Source organism: Salmo trutta, chromosome 23, assembly GCF_901001165.1.
Source record: "Salmo trutta chromosome 23, fSalTru1.1, whole genome shotgun sequence".
Lineage (NCBI taxonomy): Eukaryota > Metazoa > Chordata > Actinopteri > Salmoniformes > Salmonidae > Salmo > Salmo trutta.
This window is the reverse complement of record NC_042979.1, coordinates 44,990,387-45,013,476: the sequence shown is the minus strand read 5'-3', so window position 1 is coordinate 45,013,476 and position 23,090 is coordinate 44,990,387. Positions and strand designations below refer to the sequence as shown.

The 23,090-nt window shown below is 45.8% G+C and overlaps 1 protein-coding gene across 1 annotated transcript; it reads right to left on the bottom strand.

Moving 5' to 3' along the window:
- Positions 1 to 801: 801 nt before the first annotated feature.
- Positions 802 to 7,687, bottom strand: LOC115160138 (zinc finger and BTB domain-containing protein 43). Its single transcript, XM_029710492.1, has 2 exons — positions 7,573 to 7,687; positions 802 to 2,622 (listed from the first exon to the last, which is right to left on the bottom strand). Exon 2 carries the CDS (start codon positions 2,601 to 2,603, stop codon positions 1,182 to 1,184), a length of 1,422 nt encoding a protein of 473 aa, XP_029566352.1. The 5' UTR covers positions 2,604 to 2,622; positions 7,573 to 7,687; the 3' UTR covers positions 802 to 1,181.
- Positions 7,688 to 23,090: the final 15,403 nt, after the last annotated feature.

Below are 23,090 nucleotides of genomic sequence, written 5' to 3'. Positions count from 1 at the left end.
CCTTCCAGAAGGACAACCATCTCTGCAGCACTCCACCAATCAGGCCTTCATGGTAGAGTGGCCAGACGGAAGCCACTCCTCAGTAAAAGGCACATGGCAGCCCACTTGGAGTTTGCCAAAAGGCACCTATAGGACTCTCAACCATGAGAAACAAGATTCTCTGGTCTGATGAAACCAAGATTGAACTCTTTGGCATGAATGCCAAGTCATGAGGAAAGCTGGCACCATTTCTACAGTGAAGCATGGTGGTGGCAGCATCATGCTGTGGAGATGTTTTCAGCGCCAGGGACTGGGAGACTAGTCAGGATCGAGGGAAAGATGAACGGAGCAAAGTACAGAGAGATCCTTGATGAAAACCTTCTGCAGAGCGCTCAGGACCTCAGTCTGGGGTGAAGGTTCACCTTCCAACAGGACAACGACCCTAAGCACACAGCCAAGACAGCGCAGGAGTGGCTTCGTGACAAGTTCTTGAATGTCCTTGAGTGGCCCAGCCAGAGCCCCAACTTGAACCCGATCGAACATCTTTGAAGAAACCTGAAAATAGCTGTGCAGAGTTTGAGAGGATCTGCAGAGAAGAATGGGAAGAAACTCCCCAAATACAGGTGTGCCAAGCTTGTATAATCATACCCAAGAAGACTTGAGGCTGTAATTGCTGCCAAAGATGTTTCAACAAAGTACTGAGTAAAGGGTCTGAATACTTATGTAAATATGATATTTACCTTTTTTATTTTTAATAAATGTTTTTGCTTTGTCATTATGGGATCTTGTGTGTAAATTGAGGAGGGAAAAAAATGATTTAATACACTTTAGAATAAGGCTGAAACGTAACAAAATTAGGAAAAAGTCAAGGGTCTGAATACTTTCAGAATGCACTGTATAGCAGTCCACACACCGCAAGACCTAAGGTTCTAATTCCACACAAGCAGATTTGACTAGACTACAAAGCTTTCCAGGATTCTGATCTTGGATCAGTTATATGTGATGCGTCGGTGGCTCAGGCCGCTGCTCGGATATATAATTCTAAATCCAGTTAAACTGATTGGAAGGTGGTCATCCAAGCAGCACTGTCTTAATCTGATCCCAGACAGGCACATCTGAGCAGCCTGTTCAGTGAAACTGATATGGGATAGTGGTGGGGGGGGGGGACGAGGTGAATGGTGGTTTGGAAATAACATCTGGGATCAGCAGATCTGGGCGGCCTGCTCGTTGACGGCGCACCGGGCCTGATGGACCCTGGTGCAAGAGGACGTGTGACGGTTGAAGCTGTCCCGCCACATGAAGCGTTTGGCGCACAGGCTGCACTCGTAGGGCTTGACGCCCGTGTGAATCTTCATGTGGCCCACCAGGTGGTGCTTCATCTTGAAACTTTTGCCACACACGGCGCAGCCGTACGGCCGCAAGCCCAGGTGCATGCTCATGTGCCGGTCCCGCTGGCTCTTGTGGGTGAAGCTCTTGCCACACTGGCAGGGGTACAGCTTGTAGACTACTGAGGCGAAGCCCGAGTGGGAGGTCTCTTCCTGAAGGCCACCAGGGGTTCCTTCTCCCCCACCACCACTCTCCTCAACCCCGGTTGCCCCTTCTAACAGGTCATCTTTCAGTCCAAGCGGTGTCCCGTCGGCCTTGTCGGTGGAGAAGCCCTCTATGGAGGTACCGTAGAAGTCAAGAGGGTCCTCCTCCAGGCTCTCCTCCAGCTGAGCCACCGGTTTCTCATCAATGCTGTGGTCCAGAGAGCTCCTGCTGGCCGAGGCCTGGGAGTGGGTAAGTTTCAGCTGCTCAGGGTCAGTGACCGCAGGGTCCCCGCTAAAGAGGGCCCCGTCGCCCCTGCAATCTGCGCGCCTTTCCGACTTTACGTGGACCCATTTCCTGTGGCCCATGATGCTGGGCGGGACATAGGCCGGTCTGGAGTACTGGTAGTCCCCCTCGCCACCCTCCTCAACATCCCCATCCTGGCTGGCGACCTCGCTACCTGAGCCGTCGTGGTCAACCAGTGGCGAGCAGCTTCCGCTGGGCTGGGCGCTGTTGTTCTCCAGAGTGGGTGGGGAGAAGCTGTTCTCCAGGAGCTGGTCCATCTCCATTTTAGCAAAGCCCTCCACTGCTCCTCCTCCTCCGCCGTCCTCCAGGCCCATGGAGCCGTCCCCAGGGCTGTTGAAGCTGCTGTCCCCAGGGAAAGACCTGTCCCTCAGCCCACCAGAAGACTTGTGCACTAATGTGCTAGCGCCGCTTCCTACCACCTCTAAGAGCTCAGTGCATTTGTCCACCACGTGCCACATCTGGAGGAAGCTAGCTGCCGTGAGGAAAGCTACCACCTCGCCGGCAGGTAGGTGCAGGGTGCCCGTATAGCAAGAGAGGAGGAGACGTTCGAACACGCATGGGTGCATGACGTCAGGTAAAACGCAGCGGGCACTGTTTTTAAGGAGCACTTGGTCGCAGAAGTAGGGCGAACTGGCAGCCAAGATGGCCCGGTGAGCACGGTACTGGTGTCCCTGGATGACTACGATGATGTCACAGAGCTGGCCCCTCTGCCGCTGCTGGTTGAGCTTCTGCAGCAGGGTTCCGGAGAAGTTTGGGAAGTCCACGCGGAGCACATTCCCCTCGGACTCCATGACAGCCAGGGGTCTAGATCTAGAATATGTAGAACATGAATAGGTCATTAATTGTGTTTATGTTAACTATGTGGGTTATAGATTTGTATTTATTTATTTCACCTTTATTTAACCAGGTAGGCAAGTTGAGAACAAGTTCTCATTTACAATTGCGACCTGGACAAGATAAAGCAATGCAGTTCGACACATACAACAACACAGAGTTACACATGGAGTAAAACAAACATACAGTCAATAATACAGTAGAAAAATAGGTCTATATACAATGTGAGCAAATGAGGTAATTTGTAAGTCGCTCTGGATAAGAGCGTCTGCTAAATGACTTAAATGTAATGTAAATGAGGTGAGATAAGGGAGGTAAAGGCAAAAAGGCCATGGTGGCAAAGTAAATACAATATAGCAAGTAAAACACTGGAATGGTAGATTTGTAGTGGAAGAAAGTGCAAAGTAGAAATAATGTGGTGCAAAGGAGCAAAATAAATAAATAAATAAATAAATAAACACAGTAGGGGAAGAGGTAGTAGTTTGGGCTAAATTATAGATGGGCTATGTACAGGTGCAGTAATCTGTGACCTGCTCTGACAGCTGGTGCTTAAAGCTAGTGAGGGAGATAAGTGTTTCCAGTTTTAGAGATTTTTGTAGTTCGTTCCAGTCATTGGCAGCAGAGACCTGGAAGGAGAGGCGGCCGAGGGAGGAATTGGCTTTGGGGGTGACCAGAGAGATATACCTGCTGGAGCGCGTGCTACAGGTGGGTGCTGCTATGGTGACCAGCGAGCTGAGATAAGGGGGAACTTTACCTAGCAGGGTCTTGTAGATGACCTGGAGCCAGTGGGATTGGCGACGAGTATGAAGCAAGGGCCAGCCAACGAGAGCGTACAGGTCGCAGTGGTGGGTAGTATATGGGGCTTTGGTGACAAAACAGATGGCACTGTGATAGACTGCATCCAGTTTATTGAGTAGGGTATTGGAGGCTATTTTGTAAATGACATCGCCGAAGTCGAGGATCGGTACGATGGTCAGTTTTACGAGGGTATGTTTGGCAGCATGAGTGAAGGATGCTTTGTTGCGAAATAGGAAGCCAATTCTATATTTAACTTTGGATTGGAGATGTTTGATGTGAGTCTGGAAGGAGAATTTACAGTCTAACCAGACACCTAGGTATTTGTAGTTGTCCACATATTCTAAGTCAGAACCGTCCAGAGTAGTGATGCTGGACGGGCGGGCAGGTGCGGGCAGCGATCGGTTGAAGAGCATGCATTTAGTTTTACTTGTATTTAAGAGCAGTTGGAGGCCACGGAAGGAGAGTTGTATGGCATTGAAGCTCGTCTGGAGGGTTGTTAACACAGTGTCCAAAGAAGGGCCAGAAGTATACAGAATGGTATCGTCTGCGTAGAGGTGGATCAGAGAATCACCAGCAGCAAGAGAGACATCATTGATGAATACAGAGAAAAGAGTTGGCCCAAGAATTGAACCCTGTGGCACCCCCATAGAGACGGCAAGAGGTCCGGACAACAGGCCCTCCGATTTGACACACTGAACTCTATCAGAGAGTTTATTTACACTGAGTATACCAAACATTAGGCCCAACTTCCTAATATTGAGTTGCACCTCCCCCCTTTTGCCCTCAGGACACTCAATTCGTTGGGGAACGGATTCTACAAGGTGTTGAAAGCGTTCCACAGGGATGCTGACCCATGTTGACTCCAATGCTTCCCACAGTTATGTCAAGTTGACTGGATGTCCTTTGGGTGGTGGACCATTCTAGATACACACGGGAAACTGTTGAGTGTGAAAAACCCTGCAACGTTGCAGTTCTTGACACAAACCGGTGCGCCTGGCATCTACTACCATACCCTGTTCAAAGGCACTTAAATATGTTGTCTTGCCTATTCGCTCTCTGAATGGCACACATACACAATCCATGTCTCAATGGTGGCATGGCTTAACAATTCTCCTTTAACCTGTCTCCTCCCCTTCATCTACACCGACTGAAGTGGATTTAACAATAAGGGATTATAGCTTTCACCTGGTCAGTCTATGTCATGGAAAGAGCAGGTGTTCTTAATGTTTTGTACAGTCAGTGTAGATTAGAACAAATAGAACATGAATAGGTTATTAGAAATGATAGTGAGGCGGATGAATCAGAATTCGTTGGGTAACATAGATAATTAAGATGTTTTAGAATGAAACATTGTCTTCATATGTCAATGTGTCTTTACCTATTCTTAAACCATGTGAAGGGATGGCGTGATTCATGGGGAAACAATTATTTGTCTCCACAATGTCTGTGCGCAAGTCACTCCCCTCAGTGAGCTTGTCCAGGACTGGGGTCAAGAGGGGGTTTACTTGAGATGGGAGTATCTAGAGTTGACGATTGATATATGCCATTGGATGAAATTGTGTTTTTGTTCTATGAAGTACCAGGGACCAAACTGAACGATAATTTATAGCGAATGCTATCTGGCTGTGGATAGTCCTTTCTAAAGTATAAGGTCCCTTTGTGAACTGTTCCTAAGAGCTGTGGTTCGTCATGTACGTTGAAGGGGTGGTTCTTGGGTATAAAAGATCTTTGTACTTTTGTGTAATCACTTTTCAATGGCATCATTGAAGGTCAAGTGAAGGTCAAATTATTAAAGATGTAGTTAACTCGGACTGGTGTGTTTGTAACTCTCCTCATTTGATAATGCAGAAATTAGCCACCACAATAGTTCATGCAGAATCTATATGTGGGTCTGAATGCCTTACCTTGAGTTGTGTCTGAATGCCCATGGTGACAGAATCCACAATAATCCATTATTTACTTCTGGCTACAGCTTGGAGTTAGCATATGAGTTGAAACAGCCGAACCTATGTTATCATTGCTGCACTGCAAGCCACAGCTTCCTGTATGTCAATACTTGCAAAGAACTTGTCCCCGTTTTCTTCGCCGTGAGACTGTTGTTATTTTCTTTGCAAGATATACGTGATAACTAACCTGTTCCTGGCAAAACTTTCTTTGTTCTCAATTCAGTGAAAAAAATATCTTAGAAATGTCAGTGTCCAGTTGCAGGTGTTTCTACAAATGCCAGCGAAAACTCTGAAAGATATTAAATCCATGTTTTACACCAAGTAAGAAATGCCTCTTGAATGTGTGTAGATCTTTGTTTTGGTAGCACTGTGTGACGCTTCTACATGTGGCCGCGTCACATAGAAACAACTAGTTCCCGCAAAGACGTTGGGAAATGCAAGATGCCTGGCGCCTTAAATGACGAGGGAACTCCTCACTTGGTGCAAAATGTGGATTTTATATCTTTCTGAGTTTTTGTGGGTTTTTGTAGAACCACCTTCAACTGGACACGGGCATTTTGAACATACTTTTTTCCCTGAATCGAGAACAAAGAAAGTTTTGCCAAGAACAGGTTAGTTGAACAATCTATGGCGTCATTTTATATAGGGATTCCCTGTAACGACCATCATGGAAACATACTTATCACATATCTGGTGTACAAACTGGTAGCTCCAGCTTTGATAACATCGGTTTGGCTGTTTCCACTCATGGAAAACTGATGATGCTAATATGCTAACTCCAGGCTGTTAGCCAGAAGTAAATAATGGATTATTGTGGATTCTGTCACCATGGGCCTTCAGACACAACTCAAGGTAAGGGTAATTTGACCAAAATATAGATTTTGCATGAACTATCCTTTTAATTGTGTTGAAGTTAACTACGTGTGTTGTAGATGTATTTCCTGTATTGTTTAAGATCAAGTTTTATTTGACACATCCACTTATACAGCAGAAATGTTTAACTTACAAGCCCTACCCAACAATGCAGTATTCAATACAAACAAATAGAACTAATAAGAAAAAAAGAAGAAAAAAAAACACAATAAGAGGAAGATAAATACAGGGTCAGCAATATACAAGACCAGCTACATATAGGGTCAACTATATACAGAGTCAGTGCCAGTACCACATGTACAATGTGCAGGGATACTGGATTATTGAGGTAGATATGTACATGTACCTACATTAAAAAAATACTACAGTACTTACTATAGAATTATAGTGTATACTGTAGAATACTATACTACAGACTGTAATATCCCTTGATCATGTGTAGTACCTACTATAGAATGTTGTAGTATACTGTATAATACTATAGTAAATAGTATAATATTATCCTCAAAAAAGTACTTTAATAAATACTACAATAATGTTTGCAAAAACACTACACTTTTTTAAAGCATATTAAATACTACAGTTTTAACATTTTCACCCTGCCTGTTCCTTTCCCCCATTTCGCAATTTGTGCCACCCATAAGTTAAGAAACCAAGCCTACAAGTAGAGACAATATATTGTGTTCCCTACAGGTTATAAAAAAGAAAGACCCCAGTCCTACCGATCTACAGGTTAAAGAACATAATACTAGTAAACGTTCACTCCCACTTAGCTAGGAGATGTGATTTAAAAAAAAAAACAACACAACATTTGTGATTAACTATCCATGCCAACTTATAAGAACGTAGCGACATATTCCACAATCATATTCATCAAAGGAGACCACACGGTGTAGCTCCAACTTGCTAAAGATGGCCATTATCATTTACATAAGTGGGGTAATGGTACTCAATGATAGAAGCTGTGACCAACCAAATACAATTGAAAACTCAATTAGGTAAAAACGTAGGTTAAGCTGTATAGCTTTTGATTTCAACATCGGCAAACTGTTACGTGCCCACCTATTTGCATACCTAACACTACGTGCAAGTGTCACATTTCCATTTTCCTTGTGATTCACACGATCCTGAAAAAAAATCATGTTGCAGAAGCTGGCTAGCTAGGCTAGCCTACGGCGCTAACCAAGTAGCATGCACTGAATACATCAAATCCTACACGATTATGATGAATTTCTAGGTGTTCAAGAATGACTGGCCATACGTCAATATGTCGGTATTGTAGGTGCATGGAAAAATAGAGCTGTCTCACCTTCGATTTCATTTCTATCTCTTGATTTAGAATAGAACAGTCGCTTTCTCTTCCGAGTTCCACTGGATTTCTTTCAGCCCACGTCATCACGTCACCGAGAATCGCATGGCGCATGATGAGCAATGTAAACAAACACGCCCCCGGCCCGCCCTCACTGTCTGGGTTGCCAGATGAGTCCAAAATCATGGCTGGAGGAGGGCTTTCTAAAATTTTGTCGGTTTATCTGACAGATTCTTACTTCTGTAGATTCATACATAATGTTGGCATACAACAATGTTTTTTTTTTTTTCTTCTAAATTCTTAAAATTCAAATAATATGTCTTTTAAATTATATATTTGAGTTCATCTCATCCTATCAAAACTCAAATTAAATACTTCCTGATGTGCAACGTAGTGAGACGATGAGATGATATTTGACAGAAAAAGACAAGGAATAGGAAAAAGTCATTTGGCAGAACATCCTTGAAAAATACCTATTGGAAACGTTTGGTGTGTATGTACTGGTTCTAAACAAATGAAAATACTAAGCATATGACTTTGATATCCTGCGCATGCTTTTCCCTGTGGATATATTTGTGTATTCTTGAAACCACAATCATACGTCTTTTCAGGATTTTTTTGGGGGGGGATATTTCTGAAATTACGTGTGAACAACACTTGGTGGCAGTACAGGCTAACCTGAGAGAGCTTTCAGACGATGGTTTCTCAGTTTGAGATCTTTCCCAAAACAGGCATAACCTTTGAACCTGAAATGTTTTCAAATCAAATTTTGAGCTGCAGTAAAGAAAAAGAAAAAAAAGCGGGGCTGTATACAGGGGGTACCGGTGTCGAGGTAATTGAGGTAATATGTACATGTAGGTAGAGTTATTAAAGTGACTTAACTAGTGAAAAGGTAAAGGACGTTCATGTTTCTCTGGAGAACGTTATTATCAGGCGTTGTAATATTGTTTGGAACACACTTTACACCACCATTCAGTCAACTTTAGGTTAAATGTGATACAGGTTTATGTAATGTACATTTTATTTGTAATCACGTATGGCTAGTATTCTCAGTTCAACTTTATGTTCATTGCATTCAGGTCTCTCCAGGGATGTTCAATTGGGTTCTGGCTGTGCCACTCAAGGACATTCAGAGATTTGTCCCAAAGCCACTCCTGGGCTGTCTTGGCTGTGTGCTTAGGGTCGTTGTCCTGTTGGAAGGTGAACCTTCGCCCCAGTCTGACGTCCTGAGTGCTCTAAAGCAGTTTTTCATCAAGGATCTCTCTGTACTTTGCTCTGTTCATCTTTCCCTCGATCTTAACTAGTCTCTCAGTCCCTGCCGCTGAAAAACATCCCCACAACATGATGCTCCCACCACCATGCTTCATCGTAGGGATGGTGCCTGGTTTCCTCCAGATGTGACCCTTGGCATTCAAGAGTCCTTTAGGTGCCTTTTGGCAAACTCCAAGCAGGCTGTCATGTGCCTTTTACTGAGGAGTGGCTTCCATCTGGCCACTCTACCATAAAGGCCTGATTGGTGGAGTGCTGCAGAGATGGTTGTCCTTCTGGAAGGTTCTCCCATATCCACAGAGGAACTCTGGAGCTCTGTCAGAGTGACCATCAGATTCGTGGTCACCTCCCTGGACAAGGCCCTTCTCCCCCGATTGCTCAGTTTGGCCGGGCGTCCAGCTCTAGGAAGAGTCTTGGTGGTTTCAAACTTCTTCCATTTAAGAATGACGGAGGACACTGTGTTCTTGGGACCTTCAATGCTGCAGAAATGTTTTGGTACCCTTCCCCAGATCTGTGCCTCGACACAATCCTGACTCGGAGCTCTACGGACAATTCCTTCAACCTCATGGCTTGGTTTTGTTCTGACATGCACCTTATATGGACAGGTTTGTGCCTTTCCAAAACATGTCCAATCAATAGAATTTACCACAGATGGACTCCAATCAAGTTGTAGAAACATCTCAAGGATGATCAATGGAAACAGGATGCACTTGAGCTCCATTTCGAGTCTCGTAGCAAAGGGTCTGAACACTTATGTTAATACGTTTCTTTTTTTATGCTTTCTTTTTTTAAAACAGTTTTCCCTTTGTCATTATGGAGTATTGTGATGTCATTATGGGGTATTGTGATGTCATTATGGAGTATTGTGTGTAGATTGATGAGGGAAAAAAATATTTAATCAATTTTAGAATAAGGCTGTAAAGTAACAAAATGTGGAAAAAGTCAAGGGGTTTAAACACTTTCCAAATGCACTGTACATATATTTTCCTGCATATCTAAACATACCGCTTGAGCTGTCTGTATCCTTCTGACTGGTGGTCCTTTTTTTAAAGAAACTTAACATGCTTCTCTGCATCTCTACTAAAATCTGGGTAAAATATTGAAAGGAATGTGAGTCTTATTCAGTACATTTAGTTATTGCTTTCTTTTCTAAAGTCTACCAACCTTGCAAACAGGCATGACATCTAAGATACAGGTAACTGACAAAATAATGGAAACACTTGAGTAAATGAGGGATACAAAGTACTGTATATTGAAAGCAGGCACTTCCACACAGGTGTGGTTCCTGAGTTAATTAAGCAATTCAAATCCCATCATGCTTAGGGTCATATATAAAAATGCTGGGCAGGCTATTATTTTGGCTACCATGGCTATGCCCCATTTTGTATTTAAAAAAAAAACAGGACAAATCTGGTAGCACGTGCCTCTGTGCCCGCTACGGGCATGACACCTCTGCACGGACACACACACACACACACACACACACACACACACACACACACACACACACACACACACACACACACACACACACACACAGCCAACAAAACTTTGTATTTCGAAATGGCTTTTTTGACCTCGAGGGTTGATCTTGATATCGATGATGTTTTCAAAGTAGCCCGATCAAAGGGTCTCCTGTTGAAGTTGTAATCTGTCCTGAAGTGGGCCTTTGTTGGCCTGCGCCGGCCGGTCGCTTGACCAGACATTCTTTGGCCCTGCGCTGTGGGCCCCTCCTATGCAGGGCAGGTGCAGAGATCAGAGAGGGGAGGCCTGAGCTCCTCCAGCTGGGAATGGAGCCTTATTCCTAGTATCTATGTCCCAAATGTACCCTATTTCCTATATAGTGCACTACTTTTGACCAGGGCCCTTAAAGGGCTCTGTTGAAAAGTAGTGCACTATGTAGGGAAATAGAGTGCCATTTTGGAATGCAGTCAGTGACATTTTGGGACGCAGCCAATTAGATTTTTATTTTTTTTCGGTCCTCTGCAATTTGTATTACAGGGGCCCCAATTTCTTACAGAGTGAGTAAAATCAGCAGATCTGTTCTTGGGTATTAGGGAGGTAGAGTGAGAAACCACAGAAGCAACTAATACCTGAATAATATCATACAGGACAGGTGAAGCAGCTTGTTCTTATCTAACGTTGGCTAGTTACCTGGATTTGTCTCATCATTTGTCTCTTGATATGGTGAAAAGCAACAGGTGTATGCATGACCAAACCTGCAGTGTGGAATGAGTTAAAAACCCAATAATATTTAACAAACCTGCAGTGTGGAATGAGTTAAAAACTCAATAATATTTAACAAACCTGCAGTGTGGAATGAGTTAAAAACTCAATAATATTTAACGAACCTGTAGTGTGGAAATGAGTTAAAAATCTAATAATATTTTGTAACGCCCTGGCCATAGAGAGGGGTTTTTGTTCTTTATTTTGGTTAGGCCAGGGTGTTACATTGGGTGGGCGTTCTATGTTCCTTTTTCTATGTTTTGTATTTCTTTGTTTTGGGCCGTGTGTGTGGCTCCCAATCAGGCACAGCTGAAGCTCGTTGCTGCTGATTGGGAGTCACACATAAGGAGCATGTTTTTCCTTTGGGTTGGTGGGTAATTGTTTCTGTCAGTGTTTTGTACCAGACAGGACTGTTTGCTGTCGGGTTGCTCTTTTCTTGTTTTGTATAGTGTTCACGTTGTTTATATTAAAGTCTAATAATGAACACTAACTCCGCTGCACCTTGGTCCACTTCTTCAGACGACAGCCGTTACAGAATTACCCACCACCAAGGGACCAAGCAGCGGAAGAGGGAGGTCCGGTCAATGGAGGAGACGCCGGCCAGCAGACGGGGTTGCTGGCGTCGGTCGAGGAAGCCCGGAAGACACCCCCAAGAAAATTTTGGGGGGGGGCTAATGGGGTGGTCCGGAAGGGCAGAGGAGGAGCCCAGACCACTGCTCTCGTGGGGGATGACGGCAGAGGAGGAGATACAGATGATGAGGCAGTTGATTGAGGACCTGCAGAGGGATGATCTGGAGGAGCCTTGGTATGCGGAGTTGCGCGCTGTGTCGCCAGTGCGCCCGCACAGCCCGGTGCGTCCGGTGGACATGCCCAGCACATGCCGTGCTAGGAAGGGCATCCAGCCAGGACGAGTGGCAAAACCGGCTCCACGCTTCAGTTCACCAGTGCGTGTTCACAGTCCTGTCTGGCCCGTCCCTGCTCCCCGCACCAAGCCCAAGGTGCGTGTCCACAGTCCTGTCCGGCCCGTCCCTGCGCCCCGCACCAAGCCCAAGGTGCGTGTCCCCAGGCCTGCCAGTCAGCAGTCGTCAGAGCTGCCCGCCAGTCAACAGTCGTCGGAGCTGCCCGCCAGTCAACAGTCGTCGGAGCTGCCCGCCAGTCAACAGTCGTCGGAGCTGCCCGCCAGTCAACAGTCGTCGGAGCTGCCCGCCAGTCAACAGTCGTCAGAGCTGCCCGCCAGTCAACAGTCGTCAGAGCTGCCCGCCAGTCAACAGTCGTCAGAGCTGCCCGCCAGTCAACAGTCGTCAGAGCTGCCCGCCAGTCAACAGTCGTCAGAGCTGCCCGCCAGTCAACAGTCGCCAGAGAGGTCAGACTGCGCTGAACTGCCGGAGTGGCCAGACTGCGCGGAACTGCCGGAGTGGCCAGACTGCGCGGAACTGCCGGAGTGGCCAGACTGCGCGGAACTGCCGGAGTGGCCAGACTGCGCGGAACTGCCGGAGTGGCCAGACTGCGCGGAACTGCCGGAGTGGCCAGACTGCGCGGAACTGCCGGAGTGGCCAGACTGCCCCGAACTGCCAGAGTGGCCAGGGACGCCCGCCAGCCCGGTGAGTCCTGTGCCTACGCCTAGGGCTAGGCCTCTGTCATGTCTCCCCAGCCTGGTGAATCCTGGGTCAGTGCCGTCAGAGCAGCCAGGGTCGCCCGCCAGCCAGGCGCAACCATCGCCGCCCGCCAGCCGGGCGCAGCCAGGGTCGCCCGCCAGCCGGGCGCAACAAGGGTCGCCCGCCAGCCAGGCGCAACCATCGCCGCCCGCCAGCCGGGCGCAACCATCGCCGCCCGCCAGCCGGGCGCAACCATCGCCGCCCGCCAGCCGGGCGCAACCATCGCCGCCCGCCAGCCGGGCGCAACCATCGCCGCCCGCCAGCCGGGCGCAACCATCGCCGCCCGCCAGCCGGGCGCAGTCAGTGTCGCCCACCAGACCTTCGGCGCGGCCAGGTGCGCCACCGAAGAGGGCGACGTCAAGGGTGGAGCAGAGGCCACGTCCCGCACCTGAGCCGCCGCCGTAAGAAGGCCCACCCGGACCCTCCCCTTCAGAGTCAGGTTTTGCGGCCGGAGTCCGCACCTTTGGGGGGGGGTACTGTAACGCCCTGGCCATAGAGAGGGGTTTTTGTTCTTTATTTTGGTTAGGCCAGGGTGTTACATTGGGTGGGCGTTCTATGTTCCTTTTTCTATGTTTTGTATTTCTTTGTTTTGGGCCGTGTGTGTGGCTCCCAATCAGGCACAGCTGAAGCTCGTTGCTGCTGATTGGGAGTCACACATAAGGAGCATGTTTTTCCTTTGGGTTGGTGGGTAATTGTTTCTGTCAGTGTTTTGTACCAGACAGGACTGTTTGCTGTCGGGTTGCTCTTTTCTTGTTTTGTATAGTGTTCACGTTGTTTATATTAAAGTCTAATAATGAACACTAACTCCGCTGCACCTTGGTCCACTTCTTCAGACGACAGCCGTTACATATTTAACAAACCTGTAGTGTGGAAATGAGTTAAAAACCTAATAATATTTAACAAACCTGTAGTGTGGAAATGAGTTAAAAACTCAATAATATTTATCTCAAGCACCACAATAATAACAAAAAAATACAATTATTTGGGAAATTTTCACCAAATTCTCACCACATTTCATCCATAGAATGGTCCTGTGGAGGAATCATTATTGACATATATTTGTATCTTAAAGAAGGAATCACCTAACTGCTAGTTAAATAACTTCTACTTAAATACTGAAATGTACTGTGACCAAAAATAATTTGGGCCTGGATGTAAAATCAAAGCTATATATATATATCTATATCAATTTATTTATACATTGAATTACTGTATGTTTTGTAGGGAGATTAAATAGACATCCTATAGCAGTTTGTTTTGTTTTGTCCATAGCTGTATCATCTAACTGCTGACATTGAACCTTAGACATTTTTGAAAACATGCAGGACAGTTTCAGTCCAGTTGACAGTTATCAGTCCATTATTAGAGATGTGTCTGGGATAGCAGGTGTGTTGCAGATCTGTAGGTAGCTCTGTTATCTGGCTGGAAAAAAAAGAATAGAAAATAATATAGAATCAAAAAGAGTAGACATGCAAGCAAACATGATAGTTAAATCTATCCATTGAGTGAGGGCAGTCAAGTGAAGGGGTGCGTGAACAACAGCTGTGTTTGAACAGTTCCGTATGATGTTTGGCCTTTTTGCTGAAGCTGATGAAATATACATGGGCCTTTATGAGAGGGTCCAAACGTTTATATTGCCTCTGCTATCTGGAGAACGACTGATAGGACGAGCAGATAATTCCATCAAACGCACAAAAGCAATAAATCTGATTTAATTATTAGGCATACAATATTGGATTCATTGGGTGGAAAAGAGATCAGCTGAATGGGAGGTAGAAGGGGTAGATTACAAGGGCTGAGGAAGTGTGTGTGTGTGTGTGTGGGGGGGGAGGTTAATTTGCTTAGGCTCTGAACACAAGATAACAGGATTGTATATTGAAACAATTCACTTTCTCTGCTTAGACTGATCCTCACATCAACGAATCTTCTTAACATTTAAACTGACATTTTTATGAATGCCATATCTGTTTAAATTCATTAAAAAAATGGTAAGTGAAGGGATATAGCCCCTTTTTATTCTAGTATGAAATTAGTCGTTTAGGAGATAAGATATTTAGTTTAACAGGGGCTTGGTAAATAAACAAAGAAGAAACTGATTGAACACAATGGCGGGTGATTGCCACCTCTGCATGTTCAGTTCGGAATGTCCGTTTTGGATCTGTCAGCCACGGTTCCACTGAGGTTGAAGCGTCCGTACAGAGAGTCAGCGAAGCGTGGCGCGGCAGTGCTTCGGCACGACATAAACCTGAGTCTAGCGTGCGTTGGATCAGGGAGTACTCACGCCATCCAGGTCATCCCTGGCCCTCCACACTCTGAAACATTACACAGAGAAATGTTAGGCAACAGAGGTACAAGAAGAAAAAAATGTTTTCATACTGTATAAAAGCTGGGTTTATACCTTGTGATCCCAACTCACTATTTAAAATGTTGAATTTATCTTACCCACTACAGTATAATACATAATATGCAGATTATTGCATAGAATTCATAGAATTCTATTTTCTTAATTGATGTACATTTTCCTGCCATACCCTTTTCTGGGTCTCTATTGCCTTTATTCAGTCCCTTGATTTTCTTGGTTGCCTTTTCCTTAGTTTGCCATGGATTGAGAGAATCCAGCACCATGCCTTACCCAAAGACCAGTGGAATGTGACGTCTTGCCAGCCGACACAGGGTTTTTTACAATCAAAAAAGCCTTTTACTCCATAATGCAATAAAGATAAATGTATAGTGGCTTCTTCGCTGCAGTCCAGGCTTTAGCAGCTCAACACTTGTGCCAAATAGATAGTCAGGCCAAGTATCTTTTGTTTAGATAAACCATGTGATATGTAATGGGGGGGAAAGGGATAGATGCAAACATTGAAAATATCAGTAGCCGCTGCAAACAATGGATTTTGGAACAGTGAATTATGTCTGGGTGTGAAGTGCCTCGCCTCAATAGAGCCAGATATATTCAAGGTCATTTTATCCCTGACAGTCCCAAATCTGTGGAATTATTGTGTGGGGGTGATAGAATTGGTTGAAGCACAATGTTACATTTAAATCTCCCTACCATCATATCTAAGCCAATAGGACACCAATCTCAATTAAATTAGCAAATCAATTTGATTGGAGGTACACAACACACTCCCCGTCTCTGTCTGTTACCAAGAACCACATACCGGATGTTTTAACAGGGTCATTAGTCATTTCGTTTTCAGAGTATTTTCTGCGCCTACCTAGCTCAAATTCCAGATGTCGGATTAAAACGAGACTATAGCGTCCATAAAGTGACCATTGGATTGGAACATTTCGGATTGACTAAGTACGTAGTTGCAACAGCCTTTATTAAATGTGTAATTTATCGCTCTTGTGCTCATTTCTGTCCGTTAAGAGCTAACGATGTGCTATCTTTTTGTAGCATTTCTGACAATGCTAACATCTTTTCAGCCGAATCTCAGAGTTCTAAAACCGGGACAAGCAACTTGGTTGCTGCACAACAGCAGCAGCTAGCTAGTAGCAGGCTAGCAGTTGTAGCTAGCTAGCTAACACCAGACGGATGAGAAGAATAATGAATAATGTGATTTAGCCCAAATTTTTTCCTGTCATCTTGCCTATTTCAAATCTTGTCTCATTGATCGAGACAGGTGGTTGTCCACCCCAAAGTGCTGCATGTCATCGACACGGTCTTCGATCAATGAGAGAAGACTTGAAATAGATAAGATGGCGGCGTACGCATTGCTGGAGCAAAAAAAGCATTTTCTAAATTCAAACTGACCTCATGCTACTGGATACTGACATTTTATGAGACTCCCGTTTCCCGAATCAAGGATGAAGACAGCATTGCTAAGGTTGGTCGTAACTCACAGTAATGGATACTAAAAATCTTTTGTTAAATCAATCTGTAGCTAAGAGAACTGGTGGTCATGAGGAAATTGCCATTCTCAAAGAAACATACAGTAGGAACATACAATATGATCAGTCAGCTGGTCTGAGGCAGTCGGTAAACCATCTGAAGAACCAGTCAACTAGTCTGAGGCAGTCGGTAAACCATCTGAAGACCCAGTCAGCTGGTCTGAGGCAGTCGGTAAACCATCTGAAGAACCAGTAAGCTGGTCTGATGCAGTCGGTAAACCATCTGAAGACCCAGTTAGCTGGTCTGAGGCAGTCAGTAAACCATCTGAAGACCCAGTCAGCTGGTCTGAGGCAGTCGGTAAACCATCTGAAGACCCAGTTAGCTGGTCTGAGGCAGTCAGTAAACCATCTGAAGACCCAGTCAGCTGGTCTGAGGCAGTCGGTAAACCATCTGAAGAACCAGTCAGCTGGTCTGAGGCAGTCGGTAAACCATCTAAAGACCCAGTAAGCTGGTCTGATGCAGTCAGTAAATAACGAGTCTTTTCAAGTGCAACTTTAGTAACAATTGATTTAGGAAAGAGCTCTGAGATTTAACGATGCGTCTACGAAGGATCTAACGATGAGCTTAGCCTGAAGAGGCTTTTGGGATACCGGGCCCTGGACAATAAATATATATATTTTTTTTATACACAATTTGAAGCACACATTTTTGGAAAAATTGTATAATTTTGTATAATCAGCTTGTGGTTTAAAAACAATGGAAAATTAAAATCGAGCGAGAGGTAGGCATTGGTCTGAAGCCGAAAAAGAAAGGAACTCACATGAATGCCACAATGCCTACTCCACCCATGCTCTACCAAGGTTTTACAGCACCACAATGCCTACTGCACCCATGCTCTACCAAGGTTTTACAGCACCACAATGCCTACTCCACCCATGCTCTACTATGGTTTTACAGCACCACAATGCCTACTCCACCCATGCTCTACCAAGGTTTTACAGCACCACAATGCCTACTCCACCCCATGCTCTACCAAGGTTATACAGCCCCACAATGCCTACTCCACCCATGCTCTACATTTACATTTACATTTAAGTCATTTAGCAGACGCTCTTATCCAGAGCGACTTACAAATTGGTGCATTCACCTTATGATATCCAGTGGAAGAACCACTTTACAATAGTGCATCTAAATCTTTTGGGGGGGGGGGGTTAGAAGGATTACTTTATCCTATCCCAGGTATTCCTTAAAGAGATGGGGTTTCAGGTGTCTCCGGAAGGTGGTGATTGACTCCGCTGTCCTGGCGTCGTGAGGGAGCTTGTTCCACCATTGGGGTGCCAGAGCAGCGAACAGTTTTGACTGGGCTGAGCGGGAACTGTGCTTCCTCAGAGGTAGGGAGGCGAGCAGGCCAGAGGTGGATGAACGCAGTGCCCTTGTTTGGGTGTGGGGCCTGATCAGAGCCTGAAGGTACGGAGGTGCCGTTCCCCTCACAGCTCCGTAGGCAAGCACCATGGACTTGTAGCGGATGCGAGCTTCAACTGGAAGCCAGTGGAGAGAGCGGAGGAGCGGGGTGACGTGAGAGAACTTGGGAAGGTTGAACACCAGACGGGCTGCGGCGTTCTGGATGAGTTGTAGGGGTTTAATGGCACAGGCAGGGAGCCCAGCCAACAGCGAGTTGCAGTAATCCAGACGGGAGATGACAAGTGCCTGGACTAGGACCTGCGTCGCTTCCTGTGTGAGGCAGGGTCGTACTCTGCGAATGTTGTAGAGCATGAACCTACAGGATCGGGTCACCGCCTTGATGTTAGTGGAGAACGACAGGGTGTTGTCCAGGGTCACGCCAAGGTTCTTAGCACTCTGGGAGGAGGACACAAGGGAGTTGTCAACCGTGATGGTGAGATCATGGAACGGGCAGTCCTTCCCCGGGAGGAAGAGCAGCTCCGTCTTGCCGAGGTTCAGCTTGAGGTGGTGAGCCGTCATCCACACTGATATGTCTGCCAGACATGCAGAGATGCGATTCGCCACCTGGTTATCAGAAGGGGGAAAGGAGAAGATTAATTGTGTGTCGTCTGCGTAGCAATGATAGGAGAGACCATGTGAGGATATGACAGAGCCAAGTGACTTGGTGTATAGTGAGAATAGGAGAGGGCCTAGAACAGAGCCCTGGGGGACACCAGTGGTGAGAGCACGTGGTGCGGAGACAGATTCCCGCCACGCCACCTGGTAGGAGCGACCTGTCAGGTAGGACGCAATCCAAGCGTGGGCCGCGCCGGAGATGCCCAGCTCGGAGAGGGTGGAGAGGAGGATCTGATGGTTCACAGTATCAAAGGCAGCAGATAGGTCTAGAAGGATGAGAGCAGAGGAGAGAGAGTTAGCTTTAGCAGTGCGGAGAGCCTCCGTGACACAGAGAAGAGCAGTCTCAGTTGAATGCCCAGTCTTGAAACCTGACTGATTAGGATCAAGAAGGTCATTCTGAGAGAGATAGCAGGAGAGCTGGCCAAGGACGACACGTTCAAGAGTTTTGGAGAGAAAAGAAAGAAGGGATACTGGTCTGTAGTTGTTGATATCGGAGGGATCGAGTGTAGGTTTTTTCAGAAGGGGTGCAACTCTCGCTCTCTTGAAGACGGAAGGGACGTAGCCAGCGGTCAAGGATGAGTTGATGAGCGAGGTGAGGTAGGGGAGAAGGTCTCCGGAAATGGTCTGGAGAAGAGAGGAGGGGATAGGGTCGAGTGGGCAGGTTGTTGGGCGGCCGGCCGTCACGAGACGCGAGATTTCATCTGGAGAGAGAGGGGAGAAAGAGGTCAAAGCACAGGGTAGGGCAGTGTGAGCAGGACCAGCGGTGTCGTTTGGCTTAGCAAGGTTATACAGCCCCACAATGCCTACTCCACCCATGCTCTACCAAGGTTTTACAGCACCACAATGCCTACTCCACCCCATGCTCTACCAAGGTTTTCCAGCACCACAATGCCTACTCCACCCATGCTCTACCAAGGTTTTCCAGCACACAGCTTTGACCTACTACAGTAGCTCTGTTGGTCTATTGTACATCAAACAATGTGTATGCAGGTTGCTTAGGATTCAAACCTTCTCATGTATCATATATACACTGAGTGTACAAAACACATCTATGACATCGACTGACCAAGTGAATCCAGGTGAAAGCTATGATCCCTTATTGATTTCACCTGTTAAATCCACTTCAATCAGTGTAGTTGAAAGGTTTGAGTGTGTCAAGAACTGCAACACTGCTGGGTTTTTCACACTCAACAGTTACCTATGTCTATCAAGAATGGTCCACCACTGAAAGGACATCCAGCCAACTTGACACAACTGTGGGAAGCATTGGAGTCAACATGGGCCAGCATCCCTGTGGAACGCTTTCGACGCCTTGTAGTCCATGCCCCAACGAATTGAGGCTGTTCTGAGGGCAAAAGGGTAACTCAATATTAGGATGGCGTACTTAATGATTTGTTCACTCAGTGTATATTATTGTATTTTTAGATATAGGCCTATTGTAAATGTGTATTCTTGTAGCGTCACCATCTTTATTGCTAAAATAAATACAAATACACACAACTTTAAGCTACATATTCATTTGACAGAGGTAATGAACTGCCCAATGATCAGCACAGCAATTGATGAAACAGGACCATGTTTGCAAAACAAGAGCTTATGTCAATATTGTACTGGTAATGGTTCCAGAAATCAGGAATGCAGACAGGCTCTATGGACCCTGATCTCTCTTTTGAAAAACATATCAAGTCTGCTTCAAGGACAGCTTTTTTCCATCTACGTAACATTGCAAAAATCAGAAACTTTCTGTCCAAAAATGACGCAGAAAAATTAATCCATGCTTTTGTTACTTCTAGGCTCGACTACTGCAATGCTCTACTTTCCGGCTACCCGGATAAAGCACTAAACAAACTTCAGTTAGTGCTAAATACGGCTGCTAGAATCCTGACTAGAACCAAAAAATTTGATCATATTACTCCAGTGCTAGCCTCCCTACACTGGCTTCCTGTTAAGGCAAGGGCTGATTTCAAGGTTTTACTGCTAACCTACAAAGCATTACATGGGCTTGCTCCTACCTATCTTTCCGATTTGGTCCTGCCGTACATACCTACACGTACGCTACGGTCACAAGACGCAGGCCTCCTAATTGTCCCTAGAATTTCTAAGCAAACGGCTGGAGGTAGGGCTTTCTCCTATAGAGCTCCATTTTTATGGAATGGTCTGCCTACCCATGTGAGAGACGCAGACTCAGTCTCAACCTTTAAGTCTTTACTGAAGACTTATCTCTTCAGTAGGTCCTATGATTAAGTATAGTCTGGCCCAGGAGTGTGAAGGTGAACGGAAAGGCTGGAGCAACGAACCGCCCTTGCTGTCTCTGCCTTGTCGGTTCCCCTCTTCCCACTGGGATTCTCTGCCTCTAACCCTTTTACAGGGGCTGAGTCACTGACTTACTGGTGTTCTTCCATGCCGTCCATGGGAGGGGTGCGTCACTTGAGTAGGTTGAGCCACTGACGTGGTCTTCCTGTCTGGGTTGGCGCCCCCCCTTGGGTTGTGCCGTGGCGGAGATCTTTGTGGGCTATACTCGGCCTTGTCTTCGGACGGTAAGTTGGTGGTTGTAGATATCCCTCTAGTGGTGTGGGGGCTGTGCTTTGGCAAAGTGGGTGGGGTTATATCCTGCCTGTTTGGCCCTGTCCGGGGGTATCATCGGATGGGGCCACAGTGTCTTCTGATCCCTCCTGTCTCAGCCTCCAGTATTTATGCTGCAGTAGTTTATGTGTCGGGGGGCTAGGGTCAGTCTGTTACATCTGGAGTATTCTCTTGTCTTATCCGGTGTCCTGTGTGAATGTAAATATGCTCTCTCTAATTCTCTCTTTCTCTCTTTCTTTCTTTCTCTCGGAGGACCTGAGCCCTAGGACCATGCCTCAGGACTACCTGGCATGATGACTCCTTGCTGTCCCCAGTCCACCTGGCCATGCTGCTGCTTCAGTTTCAACTGTTCTGCCTGCGGCTACGGAACCCTGACCTGTTCACCGGACGTGCTTGTTGCACCCTCGACAACTACTATGATTATTATTATTTGACCATGCTGGTCATTTACGAACATTTTAACATCTTGACCATGTTCTGTTATAATATCCACCCGGCACAGCCAGAAGAGGACTGGCCACCCCTCATAGCCTGGTTCCTCTCTAGGTTTCTTCCTAGGTTTTTGGCCTTTCTCAGGAGTTTTTCCTAGGGAGTTTTTCCCAGCCACCGTGCTTCTTTCACATGCATTGCTTGCTGTTTGGGGTTTTAGGCTGGGTTTCTGTACAGCACTTTGAGATTTCAGCTGATGTACGAAGGGCTATATAAATAAATTTGATTTGATTTGATTTTGATTTATAGGCCTCTATATGTGAGTGACTGTGTTCAACACCCCACCACATGTTGTTACTGTATGTTGGGCACCTACCGACTAAAAAAATATGTTAGGAATGACATTTTTTATCAATGACATGTTTTGCTAAAATAAAGATTTAAGGAAATACAGGCAGGTACCACATTACAACAAGACAAAACAGCTCAAGCTGTTTGTCTTGTAAGTATAAAAGCAAAGCTTTCTTTTATAGAATTTTAAAATGCTTGAAAAGGTAGGAGAATGGGATTAGTATGGTGTGTGAAGAATTTAATACTTTAACTTGTATGTGGTACAAATCACATTACTGTGGAAGCACCTCCTCTAAGAGTATGAATCAGGTTGTTTTTGAGAAGGTTTGAATCCTGAGCAAACCTGCATACTTTTGCATTAGGTGCCGCCAAGGCAGCAGCTTCTCTTCCTGGGTGTCCAGCAACATTTAGGCAGATATATGATAATACATTTCAAAACACTTTTCACAAGACATTAAGTGTGTTCCCCCTCAGGCCACTACTCTACTACCACATATTTAAAATACAAAATAGAGTGTGTGTCTTATCATGTGTAAGCGTGTGTCTGTGCCTGTGTGTGTCTTATCATGTGTAAGCGTGTGTCTGTGCCTGTGTGTGTCTTATCATGTGTAAGCGTGTGTCTGTGCCTGTGTGTGTCTTATCATGTGTATGCGTGTGTCTGTGCCTGTGTGTGTCTTATCATGTGTAAGCGTGTGTCTGTGCCTGTGTGTGTCTTATCATGTGTAAGCGTGTGTCTGTGCCTGTGTGTGTCTTATCATGTGTATGCGTGTGTCTGTGCCTGTGTGTGTCTTATCATGTGTAAGCGTGTGTCTGTGCCTGTGTGTGTCTTATCATGTGTAAGCGTGTGTCTGTGCCTGTGTGTGTCTTATCATGTGTATGCGTGTGTCTGTGCCTGTGTGTGTCTTATCATGTGTAAGCGTGTGTCTGTGCCTGTGTGTGTCTTATCATGTGTAAGCGTGTGTCTGTGCCTGTGTGTGTCTTATCATGTGTAAGCGTGTGTCTGTGCCTGTGTGTGTGTCTTCAGAGTCCCCGCTGTTCCATAAGGTGTATTTTTATCTGTTTAAAAAATTATCTGATTCTACTGCTTGCATCAG